This window comes from Scyliorhinus canicula, chromosome 2 (assembly GCF_902713615.1).
Source record: "Scyliorhinus canicula chromosome 2, sScyCan1.1, whole genome shotgun sequence".
NCBI classification, from domain to species: domain Eukaryota; kingdom Metazoa; phylum Chordata; class Chondrichthyes; order Carcharhiniformes; family Scyliorhinidae; genus Scyliorhinus; species Scyliorhinus canicula.
In genome coordinates, this window is record NC_052147.1 from 201,629,158 (window position 1) to 201,651,161 (window position 22,004).

A 22,004-nucleotide genomic window follows, 5' to 3' on the forward strand; every position below is an offset into this window, starting at 1 on the left:
GATTTTAGGAGGCAGAATGTTCTGCCACTGTTGGTGGCGGGGCAGGTGCAGACAGTAAAAATGACAGTGCTGCCAAGGTTCATGTTCCAGACCTCCCAATTTTTGTCCCAGTCATTTTTCAGGAAGGTTAATGCGCTGATCCCTGGGTTAGTGTGGGCGGGGAAGACCTCGGGGGTTGGAGGGTTTTTCTGGGGCGAGGGGGTAGGGGCTGCTGGCGCTACCGAACACGATGAATTACTATGGGCGGCGAATATCGCGATGGTCAGGAAATGGGTCATGGGGGAGCAGTTGGTGTGGGGTCGGATGGAGGCGGCATCGTGTAGGGGAACGGTTTGTGGGCTTTGTTTTCAGCATGTTTGCCGTTCTCGCCGGCCAGGTACTCCATGAGCAAATGGTGGTGTTGGTCCTAAGGGGGCAGTAGAGGCAGCACATGGGGCGGGAGGGTGCCTCGGTATGGGCACCGATCTGCTATAACCATAGGTTTGCGCCATGGGGGTCGAGTACGGGGTTTCAGCGGTAGCAGGCAGAGATTGATCGATTTGGCGATCAGTTCATATGGAGCAAATTTGCGAGGTTGGAGGACCTGGAACAAGAGTAAGAGCTACCGAGGTCGAGCGGCTTTGTGTACCTGCAGGTCCGGGATTTTGTAAGGAGAGAGGTGCAGTCCTTTCCTGGACTGTCACACCTGGGGTTGCAAGACGAGGTGCTGTCGAGGGACAAGATAGGGGAGGGGAAGGTGTCCGAGGTTTCCAAAGAGTTGATGGATTGGGAGGGGTCCTGCTGGGGAATATGAAATGTAAGTGGGGGAGCTGGGAGGAAGAGTGGAGGCTGAGGCTCTGGAGGGTGAATGCATCCTCGTCGTGTGTGAGGTTCGGCCTCATCCAGTTTAAAGTAATACATAGGGTGCGTAAGACAGCAGCAAGGATGAGTAGGTTCTTTGAGGGGATAAAGGATGGGTATGTGTCGGGAGGCCCGCGAATCATGTCGACAAGTTATAGGTGTGTCCAAGGTTGAAGGGGTTCTGGCAGGGGTTTGCAGATGTGCTGCCAGATGTGCTGGGTGTGGGATGGTCCCGAGTCCAGAGGTGGTGATATTTGGGGTGTCGAAAGATCCGGGAGTTCAGGGGGTGAGAGAGACCGATGTTTTAGCCATTGCCTCCCTGATAGCCGGGAGAGGGATCTTGCTCAGGCGGTGGGACGCGGAGCCGCCGAAAGCGGACATGTGGGTGAATGAGCTAGCGGAATTCCTGAGGCTGGAGAAGGTCACGTTCATCTTGAGGGGGTCGAAGGATGGGTTCACTCAGAGGTGGAAGCCGTTTATTGATTTATTTAAGGAGGTTTGAGGGGAATGTTGGGGTAAGTGGGTTAAACTGGGGAAGGAGGGATGGGAGAAGGGGTGGTATTAGGGGAGCAGGGCAGGAGTGGGTGTTGGTTGTTTATAATGTTGCTTGGTTGTTATGCTTTTGTTTGTTGACATGAAAATGCGTTGAATAAAAATCTTTATTTAAAAAAAGGAGATGGAGAGAACTGTGATGCAGTGACTGGAGGAGAATGAAAGGAGGATAACCTTGGCAACCACCTCTTTTCATGTACGGAATGATCTGTTTGAGCTGCTCGCAGAACAATACTTTTCACTGTACCTCGGTACGCGTGATAATAAACCAATCCAATTCCTACTTGCAGTGAAGGTATTGCCTGGAGGGCTTTCTGTCCGTCGATGGAAACAGGTTCTCTCCTCCTGTCCACCCCCTAGGCCAGAGCCTCCACTGCCCCATTGGAGAACTTAGTTGCCTTCTTTGAGCATCAGACAGACAGAATACACTTTTCAAGCACCTATCTACTGCCAGATAATGCATAATTTCTTTAAGAGGTGCTGGCTGCCTTTAAGCCATGTCAGGAACACCTGATTTCAATACTCCTCACCCACTATCCCTACCCACCAAATAGACACGCAGCCAGTAAGCAGTGCAGATAACACTGACTGAAAGCCTCAACCATGCTAATGAGGTCCCAGCACAATTTTAGCTTGGTCCTATGCCCACTTGAAGAGACACATGCAATGCAAGTCCTGGCCCCTGCATGCTTGATTTCTGGGTATAATATTGTTTCTACGCGATAGCCTTCAGAATTTGAAAAGCCATTTCCTTTTTAATGTAGAGCTAAAATTATTTAAATCTCTAAAGCAAGTATCAATGCAAACAACCAAAGCAACAAAGAAGACTTTCAAGATAATTCAACTCCCAATTGAAAATAGTTTATTTTATATTTTGATGTAATTTGATGCTATTGATTTACCATATCTACAATTGTAGTAATTAATATCTTAATACCTCACCAAAATGTATATTACAAAAAATATAAGTTTATGATAAATGAAGTGTCACACACACCAACTGCTTTCTAAAGATAAAGAGAAATGGAATATCTTAATCTCATTTGATTTGGTTATCAAAATGAAACATTTCTCTAATAACTAATCCTGTTTCTAGAGAAAAGCCCCTCGTATATTCCAGTTTGAAATGTGTAATACACTTCTAATTTGAATATATTCATGAATATGAGAAAAGAGACTAAATCGTGGTTTATTTCATTTCTGTTTGCAAAAAGCAATTTAGAATACTAAAACTGATACATTTATACTTGTAAATAAAATGGTGTTTGCCATTTAGATAAACAATCTTATAAAATATTTTAAATATTTTTAAGGGTGAATAAGAGGAAGATATGTACAAAATTGGTTATAAGATTCATTTTAAATATAGTTAACATGGTGTTGCATTTTGGATGATGCATGACTCATTCATTGCTCATTATTTTCCTACTGATGGTTGTTTTTTAATCTAACATGATGAAAGCACACAGTCCTTAGGAACAATGGATCAGTGCCAGGGATTTGCTATTGGCTGGCTGATTTCTTAATATGACCTGACTAATCCACTGTGCCTTCTGAAACCCAGCCCCCACCCCTCCCCCACCCCACGAGATTAAGGTTGTCAGGAGCTTGGTCTCCGCAAACTGGTTGAAGGCACGACTTGGAGCATCTTTAATTCAGGAGACCATCTGAAAAGTGCAGGGAAAATGGCCTTAAATGCAGACTAAAGCTGACCACTCGGCTTTTAAGTACAGTTTGCAAATGAGTTGCTACGTGGATGGACTGACTTGAATATTTTATTGTTGAAAGGATAATACTTGAAATAATATACTTGTATATTTTTAAATTTACCTTGTATTTTAAAAGAAAATTAACAAGATCTGTTGTAAATCAAGATGATGTAAACTTGACTACTTTAAATTGCGTTTTTAAAAATGTATCACATCACAGAGTTCCCTTTCAACAGAAGATAGTCTAGGTCTCTTCATTGTTATAGTTCGAATTGTTTAAATTTGATTAGCCTGCAACCTGATTCGTCAAAGAAAATCATTTTGCAGATTTTAAACCAAGGAAGTTATTAGTTCAGGTTGGCCATAAAAATTGCAAAGTACGAGCAAAATGCCCTCTAAGGAATATTGGTCAGGTCGTAAACCTTATAAATTCCTAATTCGTGAACCTAAGAGAGAGAACCAGCAGCAGGATGTTTTGGTGAGAATGGCACCCCAAAAAAAATCCTCAACTCTCTGGCAACCACTAAAACTGTTTGCTTATTCCCAGTTGACTTCACTTGTTCGAAGAGCTACTCTGAAGGAAAATGAACGGATTCCGAAATATGAAAAAGTACATAATTTTAAGGTAAGGAATTAATACAGTTAACAATGAACAGATGTACACATTTTCAAATATGTATATTTTATATGTCGAGTTATATTTGATTAATAATAATAGCCATTGTACGATAGAATTGTTTATTATGAAAGTAAACTCAGATTATTGTCATGAATTTTAGTTGGAATTTTTTCCAGCATTGCAACTGAACAATTATTGAACTGAACTGCTTCACTCAAACTTTATTTACATTGTCATGTAGCAATTACATTTTGTATCATTATTGCATGTATGTTGTCTGGAGAAATTTGTTCAAACTAAGCAGCTTTCTCCCATTCAGATGTAAAGGACAACACAATATTAGTGACAGTAAATCCTGCATTCTGTCAGTACTTTGGGAGGGTGCAATAGCTTTGTGTAAATAATTTTATATGGTATTCAATGCTCACTTAAAATCGCAGGTAAATTTCTCACCTGGACAAACATTAGACAGTTTTGATATTCATTGCAGATAACCTGCCTCAAGTTTGGGCTGTCTACACTGGTACTAACATCTGGTCTACATCATTATTTCTAGTGAAACCTTTCTTTACTAATGAAGCGATTGCATTGAAAAATGCAGAGCCAGCTTGAAAATGAAATTACTCTAGCTAATAAAATATCCTATTTCCAGTATTCTCCTTTTAGCAACCTTCCTACCACCTTATAAGTAGAAAACCTTCCTAATAAATATACGTGTTTTCATTTACTAATGGAATAGACGTGAATTAACTCGTGAAATAATTGTATTATAATTCTGTTTTTCTCTATATACTGGCTTATGGTTACTGCTAAATTGTACTTTTAGTATGGCAGTGCAGTATGTTGTGCCTTAATTATTGCTCTTTTAAGACTATTTCTGAGTATTTATGCATTCAGTTAGAAAATATTTACAGGATTCATTAAGTCCTTGTTGCATTTTCCAGAAAACTGCTTTTCAGCTCTAGTGATTTTGTTGGAGAATGGAACTACTTTTGTTTCCAATATTCACAAATTCTGTATTCAGGTTTTCTGATTTGATGAACAAAAATGTATTGTCAGTTTGTTTCCACTTAAGAGCCTCTGTCATAATTTGTTTTCTAATGTTTAACAATAATCTTCATCAGCTAATTCAGTTAACTTGCTAAACTTCATTTGTACGTGAAAGAGTTAATGCTATCCAATTACAATTTGGTTGTCATAGCACTTTTCCCACAGAGATCAGTGAATGCTGCTTTATTTGATAGAAATGTGCCACAAAATTAATGTTGGTACATCTTTAATATTATTCATGACACTTTTTTCATAATGTACATAGTAAATGATGAAAATAGTTGAGCAGTTTATTCCTAATAATCTACTCGTATACATTACCAGAAAGGAAAGTTTTGTACAAAAATTGAAAATTGTCATATTTCTTTTTTGCTCATGTACTCCATATTAAAAGTTTCAGAAAAATAAACTACAGTCATACATATGAAGTACAGATTGATTTGTGTTAGTATATTCCAGATGCTTTACTAACTGCATGACTGATATAAAAATGATTGTTCTAATTTATGCTTTTATTTAAACTGGAAAATGGTTTAATTAAAATATCCCATTCTGGTCTTGGGTATATAAAAATGTTAATATTACTGCAGTAGCATTACAGATAGTTGCCATAGTAACTCACCTCCACTTAATTAGCCACCTACAGACACAGCTCTCCATTTAATACATTATATAAGATATATTGGATGGAATTCTCCCAAAGAATGACTCAGGGCATGATTCAACTAAGTGGGAACAAAGTCCCATAGTGAATGTGTTTAGCTGCGTGTTTCTCAGCACTCACAGCATTAAATAAGGGGGCTCAGCGGGGAACGCACGGCTACGGTCGCACTTAAAAATGGCGTCCCAATCTCTGAGGCCCCCAACTACCCCCAAACCCCAACACACTATGGGAGGGTCCCCGTCCTGCCCCCCCCCCCCAAATCTCCCAACACCTGCGCAGAGCAACCTCGGCCCGATCGCCTGGCGGTGCCAGCCTGGCACTATCAAGGTGCCCAAGTGGCACTGCCAGATGACAGGGCATTGCCAGGTTGGCACTACCAAAGAGACAAGCTGGCATTTTTGCGCACGCACGATAGGCCTGGGGTGCCCTGCGTGTGTGTTGGGGGAGTGGGTGGTGGGGACACTCCCATATTACGTTCGGGCTGGGGGGGGGGGTTCGGGGTCACCTCGGGAGCTCCAGAGTTCGGGACACCATTTAAAATGGTGTCCCGATCTCTCGCTATGCTTGGGGCGATCCCGTGAGCAGAGCTCCCCAGTCTACAAAACAGGGCTACGTGTTGCCTTCGCCATGCATTCCCCGCTGAGGCCCCTTATACAATGCGAGTTTCGATGTATAGCAATGTGTTTCCCTGCGAGTGACAGAAACATGCAAGTAAACACCTCACTATGGGACTTTGTTCACAATTAGTTGAATCATGCCCCAAGTGTGGCATCAAGGAACCCAAGCAAAACTGAAGTCAATCAAAATCTTTCCACTGGTTGGAGTAATGCCTAACACAAAGGAAGATGGTTGTAGTAGTTGGAGGTCAATCAACTCATTCCTCGAACATTGCTTCAGATGTTCCTTGGCTCAACCATCTTCAACTGCTTCATAATGACCACCCTCTGTCATAAGGTCAGATGTGGGGATGACCACAGACAATTGCAATGTTCAGCATCATTTACTATTTCTCAGACATTGAAGAAGTCCAATTCCATATGCAGAAAGACCTGGACAATATTCACACTTCGGCTGATAAGTGACAGGAAACATTAGGTCAACACAAGTGCCAGGCAATGACTATCTTCAACAAGAGATGGGCAGCACGGTAGCACAAGTGGCTAGCACTGTGGCTTCACAGCACCAGGATCCCAGGTTTGATTCCCCGCTGGGTCACTGTCTGTGCAGAGTCTGCGGGAGTCTGTACCGTGTCTGCGTGGGTTTCCTTCGGGTGCTCCGGTTTCCTCCCACAGTCCAAAGATAAGCAGGTTAGATGAATTGGCCATGCTAAATTGCCCTTAGTGTCCAAAAAGGTTAGATGGGGTGATTGGGTTACGGGGATAGGGTGGAAGTGAGGATTTAAGTGGTCGGTGCAGAACCGATGGGCCGAATAGCCTCCTGCACTGTATGTTCTATGTTCGAAGAGAGAATCTGAACATCTCCCCTTGATACTCCGTGGCATTGCCATCGCTGAAGCCCCCACTATCAAAATCCTGCGGATTACAATTGACCAGAAACTGAACTGGACCAGCCATATAAATACTGTGGCTACCAGAGGAGGCAAGAGCCTGGGAATTCTGCAGAGTACCTCACCACCTTATTTCCCAAAGCCTGTCCAAGGCACAGGTCAGGAGTGTGGTGGAATACTGTCCACCTACCTGGATGAGTGCAGTTCCAACACTTAAGGAGCTTGACATGATCCAGGACAAAACAGCCACTTGATTGGCACCCCATCATCCACCTTCAACATTCACTCCCTTCACCACCGACGCACAGAAGGACAAGGGAAGGACCACCACCAACAAGTTCCCCTCCAAGTCACACACCATCCTGACCTGTTCACGCCAGCAGGATTGTCTGGTCCCACCAAAGGCCCACCCCAGTGAGGATCTCCCGGCAGCGTAGGGTGGATTCAATGGGAAATCCCATTGATAGCAGCAGGACCAGAAGATCTTGTCACTGGCCAACGGCGAGCCACCAAAAAACACACTGGGGGGAGTCTGGAGAATATCACCCTATATCGCAATTCTTTCACTGTCGCTGGGTCAGAATCTTGGAACAGCCTTTAGACAGCACTGTGGTGACCCTTCAACACATGGACTGCAACAGTTCAAGAAGGCAGCTCACCACCAACTTCTCGAGAGCAATTATGGATGGGCAATAAAGGCTTATCTGGCCAGTGATCCTCACATTATTTGAACGAATAAAAAAAAAACAAAGCAGCCTGCTTGATTGGCAGCCCATCCACCACATGAAACATTACTTCCATTGACTCTCCATCGCATGAACCACCTCCCATCCATTGACTCTGTCTACACCACCTTGGGAAAATGAGCAGCATAATCAAAGACGCCTCCCAGCCAGGTTATTCTCACTTCCAACCTCTTCCTTCGGGCAGGAGATACAAAAATCTGAGAACGCGCAGTAACAGATTCAAAAATAACTTCTTCCCTGCTGTTACCAGACTCGTGAATGATCCTCTTATGGACTGATCTCTCCACACATCTTCTCTACTGAGTAGCACTACACTCTGTACGCTTCGGCCTATGTCTATGTATTTACATTGTGTATATATCATATGTCCTATGTTTTTCATGTATGGAACGATCTACCTGGACTGTACGCAGAACAATACTTTTTATTATACCTTGGTACACGTGACAATAAATCTAAATCTAATTCCCCCACCACCAGTGCAAAATGCACTGCAGCAACTCACCAAGGTTCTTTCAATATCATCTTCCAAACCCGTGACCTCTACTATTTGCAGGACAAGGGCTGCTGATAGATGAGAATACTACCACCTGCAAGTTCCCCTCCAACCACACATTATCGTGATTTGGAACTGTATTTCTGTTCCTTCACTATCACTGAGTCAAAATCCTGGAACACCCTAACAGCACCTAAACCATATGGGCTGCAGTCGTTCAAGATGGCAACTCAAAGCTTCTCAAGCAATTAGGAATGGACAACAATGCTGGCCTAGCCAGAGGCGCCTACATCCTGCGAAATGAATCCAAAATCCGAATGAAGATGCGCACACTGGCCATGCATTTTGCATTTACCTCTTAATTTTTTTAATTGCGAACTTAAAATCGACCGAACTTGGAAGAAAAATGTGTTTTGCAAGCAGCAGGATCTTACATAACCATTTTCACACTCTACATGTTCAGTGTTGGCTCATTTACTAACTATAACCATTATTTTAAGATATTTTTCTCTTTAGTTTTGTTATGATTATTCATTTAATCAAACAATTCACTTGAATAATTCTTGGTGTTAAAATGTTCATTAAAGCTCTCGTTCTGCTACATGACCTTATTTCCCTAATATTGCACAAATACATTGCAGGTTCATACATTCCGAGGGCCTCACTGGTGTGAGTACTGTGCCAATTTTATGTGGGGCCTGATTGCTCAGGGCGTGAAATGTGCAGGTACTTTCGCTGTTCCAAATATATCTCTTCACATTTTTTCCATTGTTTAAAAAACATAATTGCATGTGGTCTTTTTTCAGTGGTTTGTTTTTAAATCATCACATACTTTTCACCCCCGATATATTTGCAATGTAATTTGATCATGATTGAAAATATAGCAGTTAATTATCGAATCTCGAACCAATTTCCTAAAAAGGTGTACTTTTTTTCTGAAATACTAACATATTCATAATAATCAAAATTTCTTTCAAAATAGGTAGAAACCTATTATATAAATCTACCTTTTATATAAGGTAGAAACATGATGTTCAAATGTTACATTTGTAATGTATCCATGGGTGACTAGCCATGTGTACTTAATAATGTAGTTGGTGACTCCTTTAGTGCTCCATAACAGTATAATCTAAAATGTGACATGCAGAAGATAGCCATTTATTTTGTATGACATTTTACACAGTTCAAGTGACTACACAACATGAATGAAGTTTTTGGAGGGACATTGCAACATGCCACAGCAACTTTTGTTTAAAACCATTACAGGACCAATAATTGTACTGTGAAAGTCCACATTTGGAATAATTATTCTTTGTTTAAATATCTCAAAAAATGAATGTATTAAAACATAATCAGCAATTACATATACACAAACCATCGACTCTGATTTAACTTTGCTCCCAGGATTTTTATATGTGTGGTACTTAATATGCCTGTTAGGACTTCCATTTACATAGCAAAATAACATGTAGTGCTATCTGTTTAAGCTTACCTGTTTGGAAGATTCCAAGGTACAAATATACAACTTCTTTAAGTGTAGTGGTTTAACTGCTGTATTGAAACAATTCATTTCATTAGAACATGAAAGTTAAGAAAAGATCAGATCGAGTTGTTCAAAAGTATGAATGATTCTGATAAAGTAAACAGGGAAAAGCTACTTCCTGTTAGCTAACCAATTTATCACAAACGGTTTAAATCAAGATAATCACAGAGAACAAAAGAGACTCAGGATTTTTTTTGCACACCTGGGGAGGGGGTGGGGGGTAGGTATGGGGTGAGGAGGCTGGGGGTGGGGGAGGGCTGTTATTCAGGCCCAATAAGCTTGCCTGTAATCACCCCTTAACTGCATCATCTCCCCCTCCTGACACCCAACACTGTGACCAGTGATCTCTGATCGCCGACTATCCCCACATCATATATCTCTGCTTCCCCGATCTCTCTCCAATCCTCTGCAAACTACACTTATCATCCCAACTGTCTCAAACCCTCTCCAAACCGTCCCCACCCCAACTCTTATGATCTATAGCTCCAAAAACCTTTAACCCTGCTGAAAGGCTGCAACTTTGTGCTGTAATCAGGTTGGCCTCTGTTTTGTTACCTGTGTGGTAGGTAACGTGCTACTCAATCCTTGGCTAATGAAGAGGTCTTCTGAATCTCGATGAAGAAGTCTCGGGGCAGCACGGTGGCACAGTGGTTAGCATTGCTGCCTAACGCGCTGAGGACCCGGGTTCGAATCCCGGCTCTGGGTCACTGTCCGTGAGGAGTTTGCACATTCTCCCGGGTTTGCGTGGGTTTCACCCCCACAACCCAAAAGATATGCAGGATAGGTGGATTGGCCACGCTAAATTGCCCCTTAATTGGAAAAAATAATTGGGTACTCTAAATTTATTTTTAAAAAGAAGACTCGAACTCATCCAGTAGTAACAAAAGGTTTATTTAGTAACTATAACAATAATTGCATGAGTTCTTTACTTTAACTTTGACACTAGTGATAAGGTTAACAAGATCTAACTACAGTAACTATGCGTAACTCCACTAGCCATCTGAACTATTCTGCTATTGCACTGGTCACAGTGCACCCCCGAGAGAGCCAGAGACCCAGTGTGGTTGCCTTTTATACCCCTGTTGTTCCGGCCCTCCAGTGATCATGTGGTGCTACTGATTACACATTAACCCTTTGTGTACATGCACATATAGAGATCACTACAGCCTACAGGCAGTAAATCTATTTAAAACCAACTTCATGGCGTTCAGGCCAGGAAACCTAGTCTTCTGGGTTTCCTGTCCATAACTCCTCCTACTGCCCTAGTGAATATCGGGGCTATGATTACTTATCCTGAAGAGACAGGAATGTGGTAATGCATGCAGTATTAGATATAATCTTTGTATTCTGAAAATTAACAGAAAAATAAAGCTGCTTCAGTTATTTTGGCACTGTGAGGCAGCAGTGCTAACTACTGCCACTCGGCTGCTGTAACATGACATAAATTTAGTTTTGATAATTATTAGATTGACAGTGCTGACACGCCAAGAAATAGTCCCTGGACCTCTGGTTGTAAGCTTTACTTGACTTTTAAATTTTCAATCAGAATGTTCATTATTTCAAATTTGCAATATCAAATTTAAAACCTAAATGTAACAGTCATTTTCGATTCATGTCATGTTATGGGGCCTCACGGTAGCATGGTGGTTAGCATCAATGCTTCACAGCTCCAGGGTCCCAGGTTCGATTCCCGGCTGGGTCACTGTCTGTGTGGAGTCTGCACGTCCTCCCTGTGTGTGCGTGGGTTTCCTCCGGGTGCTCCGGTTTCCTCCCACAGTCCAAAGATGTGCGGGTTAGGTGGATTGGCCATGCTAAATTGCCCGTAGTGTAAGGTTAATGGGGGGATTGTTGGGTTACGGGTATACGGGTTACGTAGGGTGATCATTGCTCGGCACAACATCGAGGGCCGAAGGGCCTGTTCTGTGCTGTACTGTTCTATGTTCTATATGTTTTTAAATTAATGTCACCACAGACGCAGAGCACCATAGGCTCTCCTCACCTTTAAGAGCTGACTGGCAGTGATGAGGGCGAGGACCAAGGTTGAGAAGGCGGGATTCATGAACAACTTCAGTCGGCCGATACGGGAATTGAATCCATGCTATTGGTGTCGCTCCCTCATCACGAGCCGGCCAATTTAGCAAACCAAAGCAGGCCATTTAATGCCTCACTCCTGTACCAGCTCTTAAAGAACTATTTACTGAGATTCTGCTCTCTTCCCCTACACCCTCTAAATTTTTATTTTCCAATTATTTATCCAAAAATTCTTTTGTAGATTGCAGCGTTGTGTAGTGGCAGCATATCTGGTTGGATGGATTAACTGGATGATTTCTATGCCTTTGTCATATATTTGTGTGGCTTAGTTTTGTTCCTGTGCCAAGTAATAATAATCTCTATTAGCGTCACAAGTAGGCTTACATTAACACTGCAATGAAGTTGCTGTGAGAATTGCCTTGTCGCAACACTCCAGTGCCTGTTCAGGTACACTGAGAGAGAATTCCAAATGTCCATTTCACCTAACAAGCTCATCTTTTTGGGACTTGTGGGAGGAAACCGGAGCACCCAGAGGAAATCCACGCAGACACAGGGAGAACATGCACAGACAGTGACCCGAGCCGGATATCTAACCCGGGTCCCTGACGCTGTAAAGCAACAGTGCTAACCATTATGCTAACGTGCCACCGCTGTAAAAGTGTATTGAAGTAGTTAAATGAGCATTTATCTGCTATGTTTGTAATCCTCAGTGATCCTCAATGTGCTTTGCCCTCCTACCTCTACCACTTTGTCCAGGTATGTCCCGAGAATGCACATTTGAGGTGGGGGCAGTTAGCTGCTTACCTTGTCCCATGGCCTTCGATGCCCCTGGCGAGCATCATCTGGGGGCTTTGAGGCAGGAGGGCCCCAGCGTACTTGTTGGCAGCACATACACAGCCATGCTGCCATGTCTCATGTGCTGACTGTGAGATGCGGCCTCATCAGAGGGGTGGAACGTCCCACTCCATGCGACGGTGCAGGTTGGCGCTCAGTGCGCCCTCCTCCCGCTTAGTGCCATAGGGCCCTGGGGTTCACCTCGGGACGGAGGGGCAGCTGGTTCGAGCCCTGGCTGCCCCTGAATCATCTGACTCTGCCAGTCCTGGAGGTTCCCAATGGTCCACACCATCATGTCGACACCATCAGCTATGCTCTTCAGTGACTGCAGCATCTTGGCAATGCCCACCTGTGACTGGGACAAGCTCCGCAGCGCCTTGGCCATTCCACCTGAAGCGGGACATGTCCCCCAGATCAGCCTGTAATGGATATGCTGAAATGTCGCTGACACCTCCCCCTGAATCTGCCGGCCACATCCGATTATCTCCATCAGCTCCTTGATGATTTCTTCCACAGGCTCAGCATCAGATTGGGACCCAGCAGATCTACGACAGCTGTCTCACCTGGGGGTTCCTGCCTCCACCTGATGTACATCAGCAGCAGTGTGGTGCTCACCAGATTGTGCCCCAGAAGCCTGACCACTAACATTTCCCACTGAGGTGTGTGCATCTGCGCTGGTGGAGAGTGAGGTCGACAGCTGTGCCCTGACTATTATGGTGACATCCTTGGAGCTCTCCTCCAAGGTGGTCTCCAGAGAAGCTGGAGTGGATGCTGCCCGGGATTAGCTGGCGCCGTCAGCTGGAGGACCTGCGGGAGAATGGACATGTGGTCAGTGGGAGGAAAGAGTCAGTCAATAAGGCACTAACAACTCGCGTTTGACTGGTCCTTCGGGTGAGGCCTGGTGGTTCTTCACCTCTGTGGTGTCCGCCAGCCTCCACATTGGTGACTGCTCTATCCTCGGGCACACCGGTCACCTTCAGGAATGCTCTTCGAAAGATGGTGAGGATCCTGACGTTGGGCACACCATCGACAGTCTGGGCCCTTTCACGGCGATTGTGGGAGGGTTTTGCCTGAGGAGACACAGAGAGGGCATCGTTAGTCACACATGTGGTTCACAGTGGTGGGAAGCGGGGTGAAGGAGGGGTTGGGGAGTTGAAGGGGGTAGGGGTGGAGGAAGGGTTTGGGGGGTTGAAGGGGGAGGGAGGTAGTCACTCGGAGAGTGGGGGATTGGCGAGGGGGGGGGGGTCGTTGGTGACTACTCTCTTGCTGCCCGGTGTAGGTCATTGACCTTTTTCCTGCACTGGAGATCAGTCCTCCTGGTCACACTGTACAAGCTCATGGCCGTCGCCACCTTGTCTCTGGCAACACTGACTGCCCTATGGCTAACCCTCCTGAACCACCGGGGGAACAGGACATCCCTCCTGATCTCCACAGCGTCTAGCAACCTCCCCAAGTCAGCGCACCTGAATCTTGGGGCTGGTCTCCTCGGCGCCATAGTTGCGAGCAGGCTGGGGTTGGCTGAGCAAGTGCAGCTCGACCTAGTTAGCGGGGGGGGGGGGGGGGGGATGACAAGCGTGGTCCTAACAGCACCAGTGTACATAGCCACTGATCAATACATGTAGTAACAGTTATGACCTCCCACCAGTAGGTGGAACCAGACACCTATACAGACAAAGACATATATATCTTATACACACCGGGGGACAGATGGGACAGGGCACTTGATAGCAAGACTGACAACAAGATGGTCACATCTCTCTTTAGCCTCACAGTATTGTAGACATAATTGTTTGTACATAGAATTACATGGTTACCTTCCTGAGTGTCAAGAATAAATACTTATTACAACCACATCTTCATGTTCTATGTGTGCCTTCATAATCAGGGGACTCATAGAACACAACATGGTACCAGGCGTGCTGAAGAACTAGTGGAAACCACAAAATGACGAACCACACGGCGGAATAGAAGAAACTAGACAAACAACCGCTCTACCAACATCTATGGATTTGCGACTCCACGCAACGCAAAATTGTGAAGTGCGAGATGGATGGTTTGAAGGTACCCCACTGGCTTCAAGTTTCGGGCAAACTGGACTCAAACTGGTACGGTTTTAAACAGCAGTTTGAACTATTTTAGTCCATGGACTACGGGCGCTGCCTGATGAAAGGCTTGTTGTGTTGCTGCTGATGACAGTAGGTTCTCAAGCGCTTGAACTGTACAATTCATTTGGCTTTGAGAACGAAGAGCAGAGCTACAAAGCGGTGATTCAACGTTTTGATTGCCACTGTTCTAAGAAAATGTAAACATTTGAACAAAATGTATTCCATTCCTGCACCAAAAAAGAAAGGAATTCTTCGACAACTTTGCAACGGATCTGCAATTAAAGGCCCCGTCATGCAACTTTGGACAGTTGCAATCCCCAATGATCCCGGACCAAATAATTTATGGAATCTCAGATAGTACGCTATGAGAACGGTTGTGAAGGGAAGTCAACCTCATGCTGGATGCCACCATTAAAATCTCCCAGGCAAGTGAGCTCACTGCACAGTGGATCGGGGCTTTCAGCACAGTAAGTGTTGGTGCCAATCCGGGAAGTGATGCTGGCACCATAAATGCTGAGACGCAGTTCAGTAAGAAACGTGGTCTCGATACGGGCGGCCATTTTGAACGCACTGGTATGCAGCCGAATATAAAATGTAGTCCCGGCGCAGGAGGCCATTTCAACACCACAACGCAATGTTGAAAGAATCGTGATCGTGAAGGGGGATGGACATTTTGAACACAGCAATGCAAGACATCAGATGGAATTTTATGTCGATGGGGCGGCCATTTTGAACATCAGAAGAGACCTGGTCTCAATGGGGGTGGCCTTTTTGGGCAACAGCCCCATCCATCATTTTGTGCGAAGTTGTGGCTGTTATTCTCTAAGTCTGAATAAAGCTTGTGGATTTCCAGTTAAGACAAATACTTTATTCAATGGGTTTGTTCTGTTTCCAGAGCTTAACTCGATATAATACAGTCAAGAGGTATGACCAGTGAAGCTAAAGTAAACTGCCTATGCTGAGCTGTCTCTGTCTGCTGCTGCTCACTAGCCCTGTGCTTCTGAAAGAGGCGGATCCTCCTTTGAGCTGGACCCGTCTCTGATGCTGCCCTCTAGTGATGCTGTGGCTGTTACATCTGTCTGTAGTCCCTGGTGTATGTGCAGATGTATGTACAGATGTACAGATCACTACAGTGGCAATAGACACTCGCGGTGGCGATATCCTGCTTTCAAAAGAAATTGGCGCAAGTCTGGCAAAAAGGGTCATTTTGCTCGGCGATGCACAGTTGATCAGGCAGAGAAGAAGAGCCCAGATAATGACAAAAGGGACAACTACGGGGCCACTGTAGATATGGTTATGAAGAATGAGTCAAGCGATTCGGCCGGCCCAAACAAAAAAGTGACACTTACAGTCTGTAGTCACAGTGAGGTAAATGTGGGAACCATCGAGGACAGATGGACAATCCTGGAAATGCTCAATGGAACGGCCATCAAGTGCAAGCTTGACACAGAAGTGAGATCGAAACTGATTCCAGTCTCGGTGGTGCAGCGGCTAATGATCGTACCTCACATTGCTCCGGCAGGAATGATTCTGAAGGACTACAATGGTCATCGGATCCCAACCTTGGGAGAATGCAAGCTGGATGTCACTGTCAAAGAGGTAATGCACAAAATATGATTCTCAATGGTGGTGATGGAACGTGAATCACTCATTGGGGTGCAGGCCTGTGAAGAGCTCGGGTTCGTCAAAAGGGTTTACACCGCAGATTGCATGTCTGACCGTGTGTCCCCCCCCCCCCCCCCCCCCCCCCCCCCCCCGACACATCTCGGTGGAAACTATCTCCAATTCACATCCGGAGGTATTTCAGGGATTTGATATCTTTCACCTACTGCATACAACTAATGGAGGATGCAAGGCCGGTAGTGCATGTGCCCATATGGGTTCCTGCCCCGCCAAGGGAGAAACCCCAGGCTGAGCTGCAGCGGATGACAACCCTGGATGTCTTTAGACGGATAGAAGAGCCTACTGACTGGGTAAACTCAATGGTATGCATTAAGAAACGGAACGGGGACCTGAGAATTTACATGGATCTCAAGGACCCTAACGCAAGCATCAAAAAGGGGGCACTACCTCTTCCCAAAAAGGAAGGAAATTGCATGCAAAATGGCTGGAGCAACATGCTTCAGCAAGCTGGATGTGTCGCAGGGCTTCTGGCAACTCAACCTTGATGAGGCAAGCACAAGGCAGTGCACTTTCAATATGCCCTTTGACCAGTACTGCTTTCAGCGGATGCCCTTCGGGATCATCTCTGCAACGGAAATATTTCATTGGACCATGGAACACACAGTGCTGGGGCTGGTTTAGCACACTGGGCTAAATCGCTGGCTTTGAAAGCAGACCAAGGCAGGCCAGCAGCACGGTTCAATTCCCGTACCAGCCTCCCCGAACAGGCGCCGGAATGTGGCGACTAGGGGCTTTTCACAGTAACTTCATTGAAGCCTACTCGTGACAATAAGCGATTTTCATTTTTTTCATAGTGGAAGGGCAGCTGGGTGACCGTGTGTATGTTGATGACATCATAATCTGGGGTTCCATGCGGGAGGAACGGCTCTTTCACGTGCTCCAATGGGCCAGTAAAAATGGCTTCAAACTCAATCAGGCGAAATGCCAAGTCGGCGTGGATACCATCACATTACATGGGGATAGGATATCATCGAAGTGGGTGCAACCGGATGATGAGAAAATCAAGGTCATTATTAAGATGCTAAGGCCAAGGATAAAAAGGGTGTACTGCAAATTCTGGGCTTGATCAACTTAGCAGGAAAGTTCATTCCCAACCTTGCCTCCAGGATGTCACAGCTCACGGAATCCATTAAGAAGGATGTGGTCCTCCAGTGGTCACGGAAACATGAACAGGAATGAAGAGCGCTCTGTGTTTCTCTGGCGACAGCACCCTTCCTGACTTTTTTCGACCCAGCCAAGGAGACCAACATCTTCACGGATGCATCGCAGGATGGGATCGGGCGGGTACTGCTGCAACCGAGTGCGAATGGGGATTGGCTGCCGGTAGCATATGGTTTGAGGGCCATGACGGGCACAGAGTAGGTACTCACAAATCAAGAAGGACTTGTTACGGGGCTGAAAAAGTTTCACGATTATGTGTATGGACTGTCCACATTTTTAGTTGAGACGGACTACAGGCTGCTGGTTGCGATTGTCCACAAGAATCTATGTCCGATGTCACCCAGATACAACGGCTCATGATGAAACGCCAGCAGTATGACTTCAACTTGATCTACACACCAGGCAATTTCTGGCTGCCGCTGACACACTCTTAAGAGCTGCATTCATATATGAATTCTGTCCGGGGGGATGAAGTTCAATTTCATATCGGCATGGTGGCTGCGTCACTGCCCATATCCGATGAGAAATCAAAGCTCATCAAGGCAGAAAAGGTTAGCAGGTGTCTAAAGGAAGGTTGTCCAAAAGGCTCCTGCCCCACCTATTATAATGTTCGCGCCAAGCTCAGTGAGGTGGATGGTCTGCTTTTAAGGCAGAGCAGGATTGTTATCCTGCACTCGCTACGGCTGCTCATGCTAAAAAAGCTGCACAAAGGACACATGGGCATTGAGAAATGCAAACGCAGGGGCCGGGAGACGGTATACTGGCCAGGCATCACCCAGGACATATCAGGTATGGTAGTGCAGTGCAATACCTGTCAAAAATGTTGCTGCAGGCAGAAAAAGGAGCCGATGCAAGTACAAGACTTTGTTGCAAACCCATGATATAAAGTCGATATAGACTTGTTCCACTTTCAAGGGAGAGACTACCTGGTTGTCATTGATTACTCAAATTACCCCAAGGTGGCACAGTTGCAGGTCAAGTCAATCTTTGTCCGGCATGGCATACCATCCATTGTCATGTCGGAAAATGGTCCCTGTTTCAGCAATCATGAATGGACTGCCTTTGATCGCTGGTATGATTTCAAAGACATCACATCGAGCCTGCTCTATCCACAGTCGTGCAGGACGGCGGAGAAGGGCGTGCACATAATTAAACAGCTGCTCACGAAGGCTTTGGACAGCCAGGAAGACATGTATCCCGCCCTGCTCAACTACCGATCAGCCCCATTGGTAAATGGCCTCTCACCAATGTTTATGAACAGGCAGCTGCAGGCAGCCCTACCCTCCATGGTGCCCCCCACGGTCGATCAAAAGCTCCAGACGATGCTCATTCTGCAGAAGCAAAAGCAGAAGGAGACCTATGACAGGTCTGCAAAAGCACTCCAGCCTCTGCAAATACGAGACAGTCAGTAACGAGGATCCCAATGGCAAAGGATGGACAAGGCTTGCAACAGTTGTTCAGCAAACAGGTCCACAGAGTGCTTACTGAGGATGGTTCATTTCTGCCCCGAAACCGAAAAGCCCTACTCAAGGTGCAGCGACCTTTTGTGCTCAATAAGGCAGACGAGTCTGGATGCACTCCCAAGATTGAAACAGGAACAGATGGTCCAGCACATCCTGGCGTGATTGTTACGTCTGCAGTGGTGGTGGGGGAAAGGCCACCAATTGATGCAGATGGGGCATGCTGACCAGCCCAGATGGTCCTCAGAAGGTTGACCAGAATAAGGCGAAAGCCTGATAGACTGAACCTATGACTGAATGCTCAAGAATGTGGTTGTCAACAGGTTGTTTACGGCATATGATTACAAACGCATCTTTCTCCAAAGGAAGGGGGATGTGGTGATATGCGCATAGGCATATCTATGTATAACTGTACATAGTTTGCACCAATGTATATGTTTGTATATAACAGCAACAGTGTACATAGCCACTGATCAATACATGTAGTGACATTTCTGACCTCCTGCCAGTAGGTAAAACCAGATATCCATACAATATATATATATATATATATACATACACACCAGGGGACGGACGAGACAAGGGCACTTGATAACAGGACGGACAACGAGACAATCACATCTCTCCCTAGCTTCACAATAACGTAGACATAATTGTTTGTACATAGAATTGTATTGTTATCATCCTGCGTGTCATGAATAAATACTTATTACAACCACATCTTCATGTTCTATGTGTGCCTTCATAAATCAGGGCAGCCATAGAGCACAACACTCGCAACAACACTTAGAAATCTTTCCGGAGATTCGCACCCATTGTGTATAAAAAAAAAGTTTAGCCTCTCTTTTAATTATTTTGTTGATAATTATCTTAATTTTGTGCTCGCTTGTTTCTATTTTGGTAATCAGTAGAAGCAATCTATTATTAATTGCCTGTCATACTCTGAATCCTGAAGACCTACGCCAGTTCTCAACCTTCTTAACTTCAACAAAAAATACGTTGAGCAGAAGTTTACGTGTGGCGGTGTTTCCAATCCCCACCGTCAAGGAAGGTCAGTTAGCTTGAGGTGGACCATCTGTCCCCATCTGGGGAGGAAACCCCATGTCCATGAGCTGTTGACGACTGCTAGCACTACAGCCAGAGTGTCAATAACAGTGTCCCCAATACCATTAATCGCATAATTCAAGTTTCAAAATCTGCTCTCTACTCTGCTTTATTTTCTGGTGTCTGACCACTTATTTATCCATGTATAGAGTGGAGCAGCTGACTAGCTGATCTGTGCATTGTCTCCTGCTAGAGCCTGGAACAATCCAGTGGCAAAATAATGTTGTCGCGATCTTGACAACCACAGGATATCCTCTTGGTCTAAGTGGCAGACTTGGCTCTAGTGAGTGGTGTAGGGCAACACGAGCCTTGCAACTGAACTGAAGCCTTCCAATGCACTATTTCTTTGTGAAAATGAGGCACATTATTAAATTTGCAACACCATTCGGTGCTTTTTGTTCAGATTCTTCCTCTCCTGTTATTTCTGCTGCTCATGTTCCTCCTCCTCTTGCACCACCCAGCTTGGAGTTGGCGATATGACTCACATGGTGAAGAGAACTCAGTTGTTTGAATCTGAAAAAATAGATTAATAGAAAGGTTTTGGCACAGAACAGGTCACTTGGCCCATCATGTCTGTGCCAGCCAAAAAACAAACTACCTAGCAATGCTCTTAACGGTATAGATACTACAGATTGTTCTGGACAATTGGTTGCCGCTTGCCCATATTTTTTCTTTTATTCTGCTTCTGCAGCTGTTTATGTTTTATTAATGTGTGTTTTATTCTGTTTTTTATTTCACATTGTATTGGTTTCAGTAATAAAGATGTATATCATTTTAATGTTACACATTAAGTCTGTTGGAGGTTTTGGGGAAAGAGGGAGAGTTTAGGAGGAGTCTGGGACTGCAGCGAGGTCTGGGGATTGAGAATAATAATTTAATAATATTTATTAGTGTCACAAGTAGATTTACTTTAACAGTGCAATAAAGTTACTGTGAAAGTTCCCTAGCCACCACACTCCGGTGCCTATTGGAATGCACAGTGTGAATTCAGAATGTCCAATTCACCTCACAAGCCGTATTTCGGGACTTGTGTGAGGAAACCGGAGTGCCCGGAGGAAACCCACGCAGACACGGGAAGAACGTGCAGAATCCGCACAGACAGTGACCCAAGCCGGGAATCGAACCCTGATCCCTGGCACTGTGAAGCAACCGTGCTAATCACTGTGCTACCCATAATCCCCCTGGGGAAGCCATTCGATACACGTAGTGGCTGAAATCACAACAATGTGGCAGCGTTCGTGGCAACGGTGTTACAGCATTCTTTTTTAGAACATGATCCCTTAAAGACCCAACTCGCTCCAGTGATGGTAACTTGAAATTAAAGTGAATTGGTTGCCCTCTTCTAATAAAGAAGAATGGGATATCGGGGAGACGGGAGCACTGTGGATAATGCATGGAGAAACAGAGAGAAACATGGTCGGGAGAGGGGTAACGTTGTGAGGGTTCTCATTTCGGGGTGGGTGGATCCTAAATACCTTGGGGGTTGGCCGCAAAGTGTTTGAATCTTCTGGAACGTCAACTTGCTCCATGAGGGTTGGAAGAACATCTTGATCTGCAATTCGGTAGCAATCACTAACTGTGTGACTTCAACCCTGAATACCTGAGCAGAACCTGTTCTCCCAGATGGACCCTACCTGTACTGGATGTGTGTGTTTTTTGAGAGGGGAAGGGATGGGGGAGAAAGTTGCACAAGGGCTTAAATTTAAGTTCTCTTCTCATGAAGGATTGACATCTACAGTGACACTTGCTGCTTGTATTGCAAGCATGTGGAGTGGAAGACTCCAATCTACCCAACCAACAATCGAGTTGCCCCTGGGAATGGCAGTCAGCCTGTGTCCTGTACAAACTGGAGTGGGCTGCATGTCTCGTGCAGAGGTGATCTCTATCCCTTTAAAATTGG

At 45.0% G+C, this 22,004-nt stretch overlaps 1 protein-coding gene across 7 annotated transcripts in view; it reads left to right on the forward strand.

Annotated features, from left to right (window-relative positions):
* The window catches only part of chn1 (chimerin 1), a 337,127-nt gene that overhangs the window by 255,703 nt on the left and 59,420 nt on the right, over positions 1-22,004 (forward strand). For all 7 annotated transcript variants that reach the window (XM_038789361.1, XM_038789364.1, XM_038789365.1 and 4 more), the window contains 2 exons: positions 3,649-3,726; positions 8,825-8,909. In XM_038789361.1, the coding sequence (XP_038645289.1) occupies positions 3,649-3,726; positions 8,825-8,909 (163 nt within the window). The remainder of the gene's footprint in view (positions 1-3,648; positions 3,727-8,824; positions 8,910-22,004) is intronic.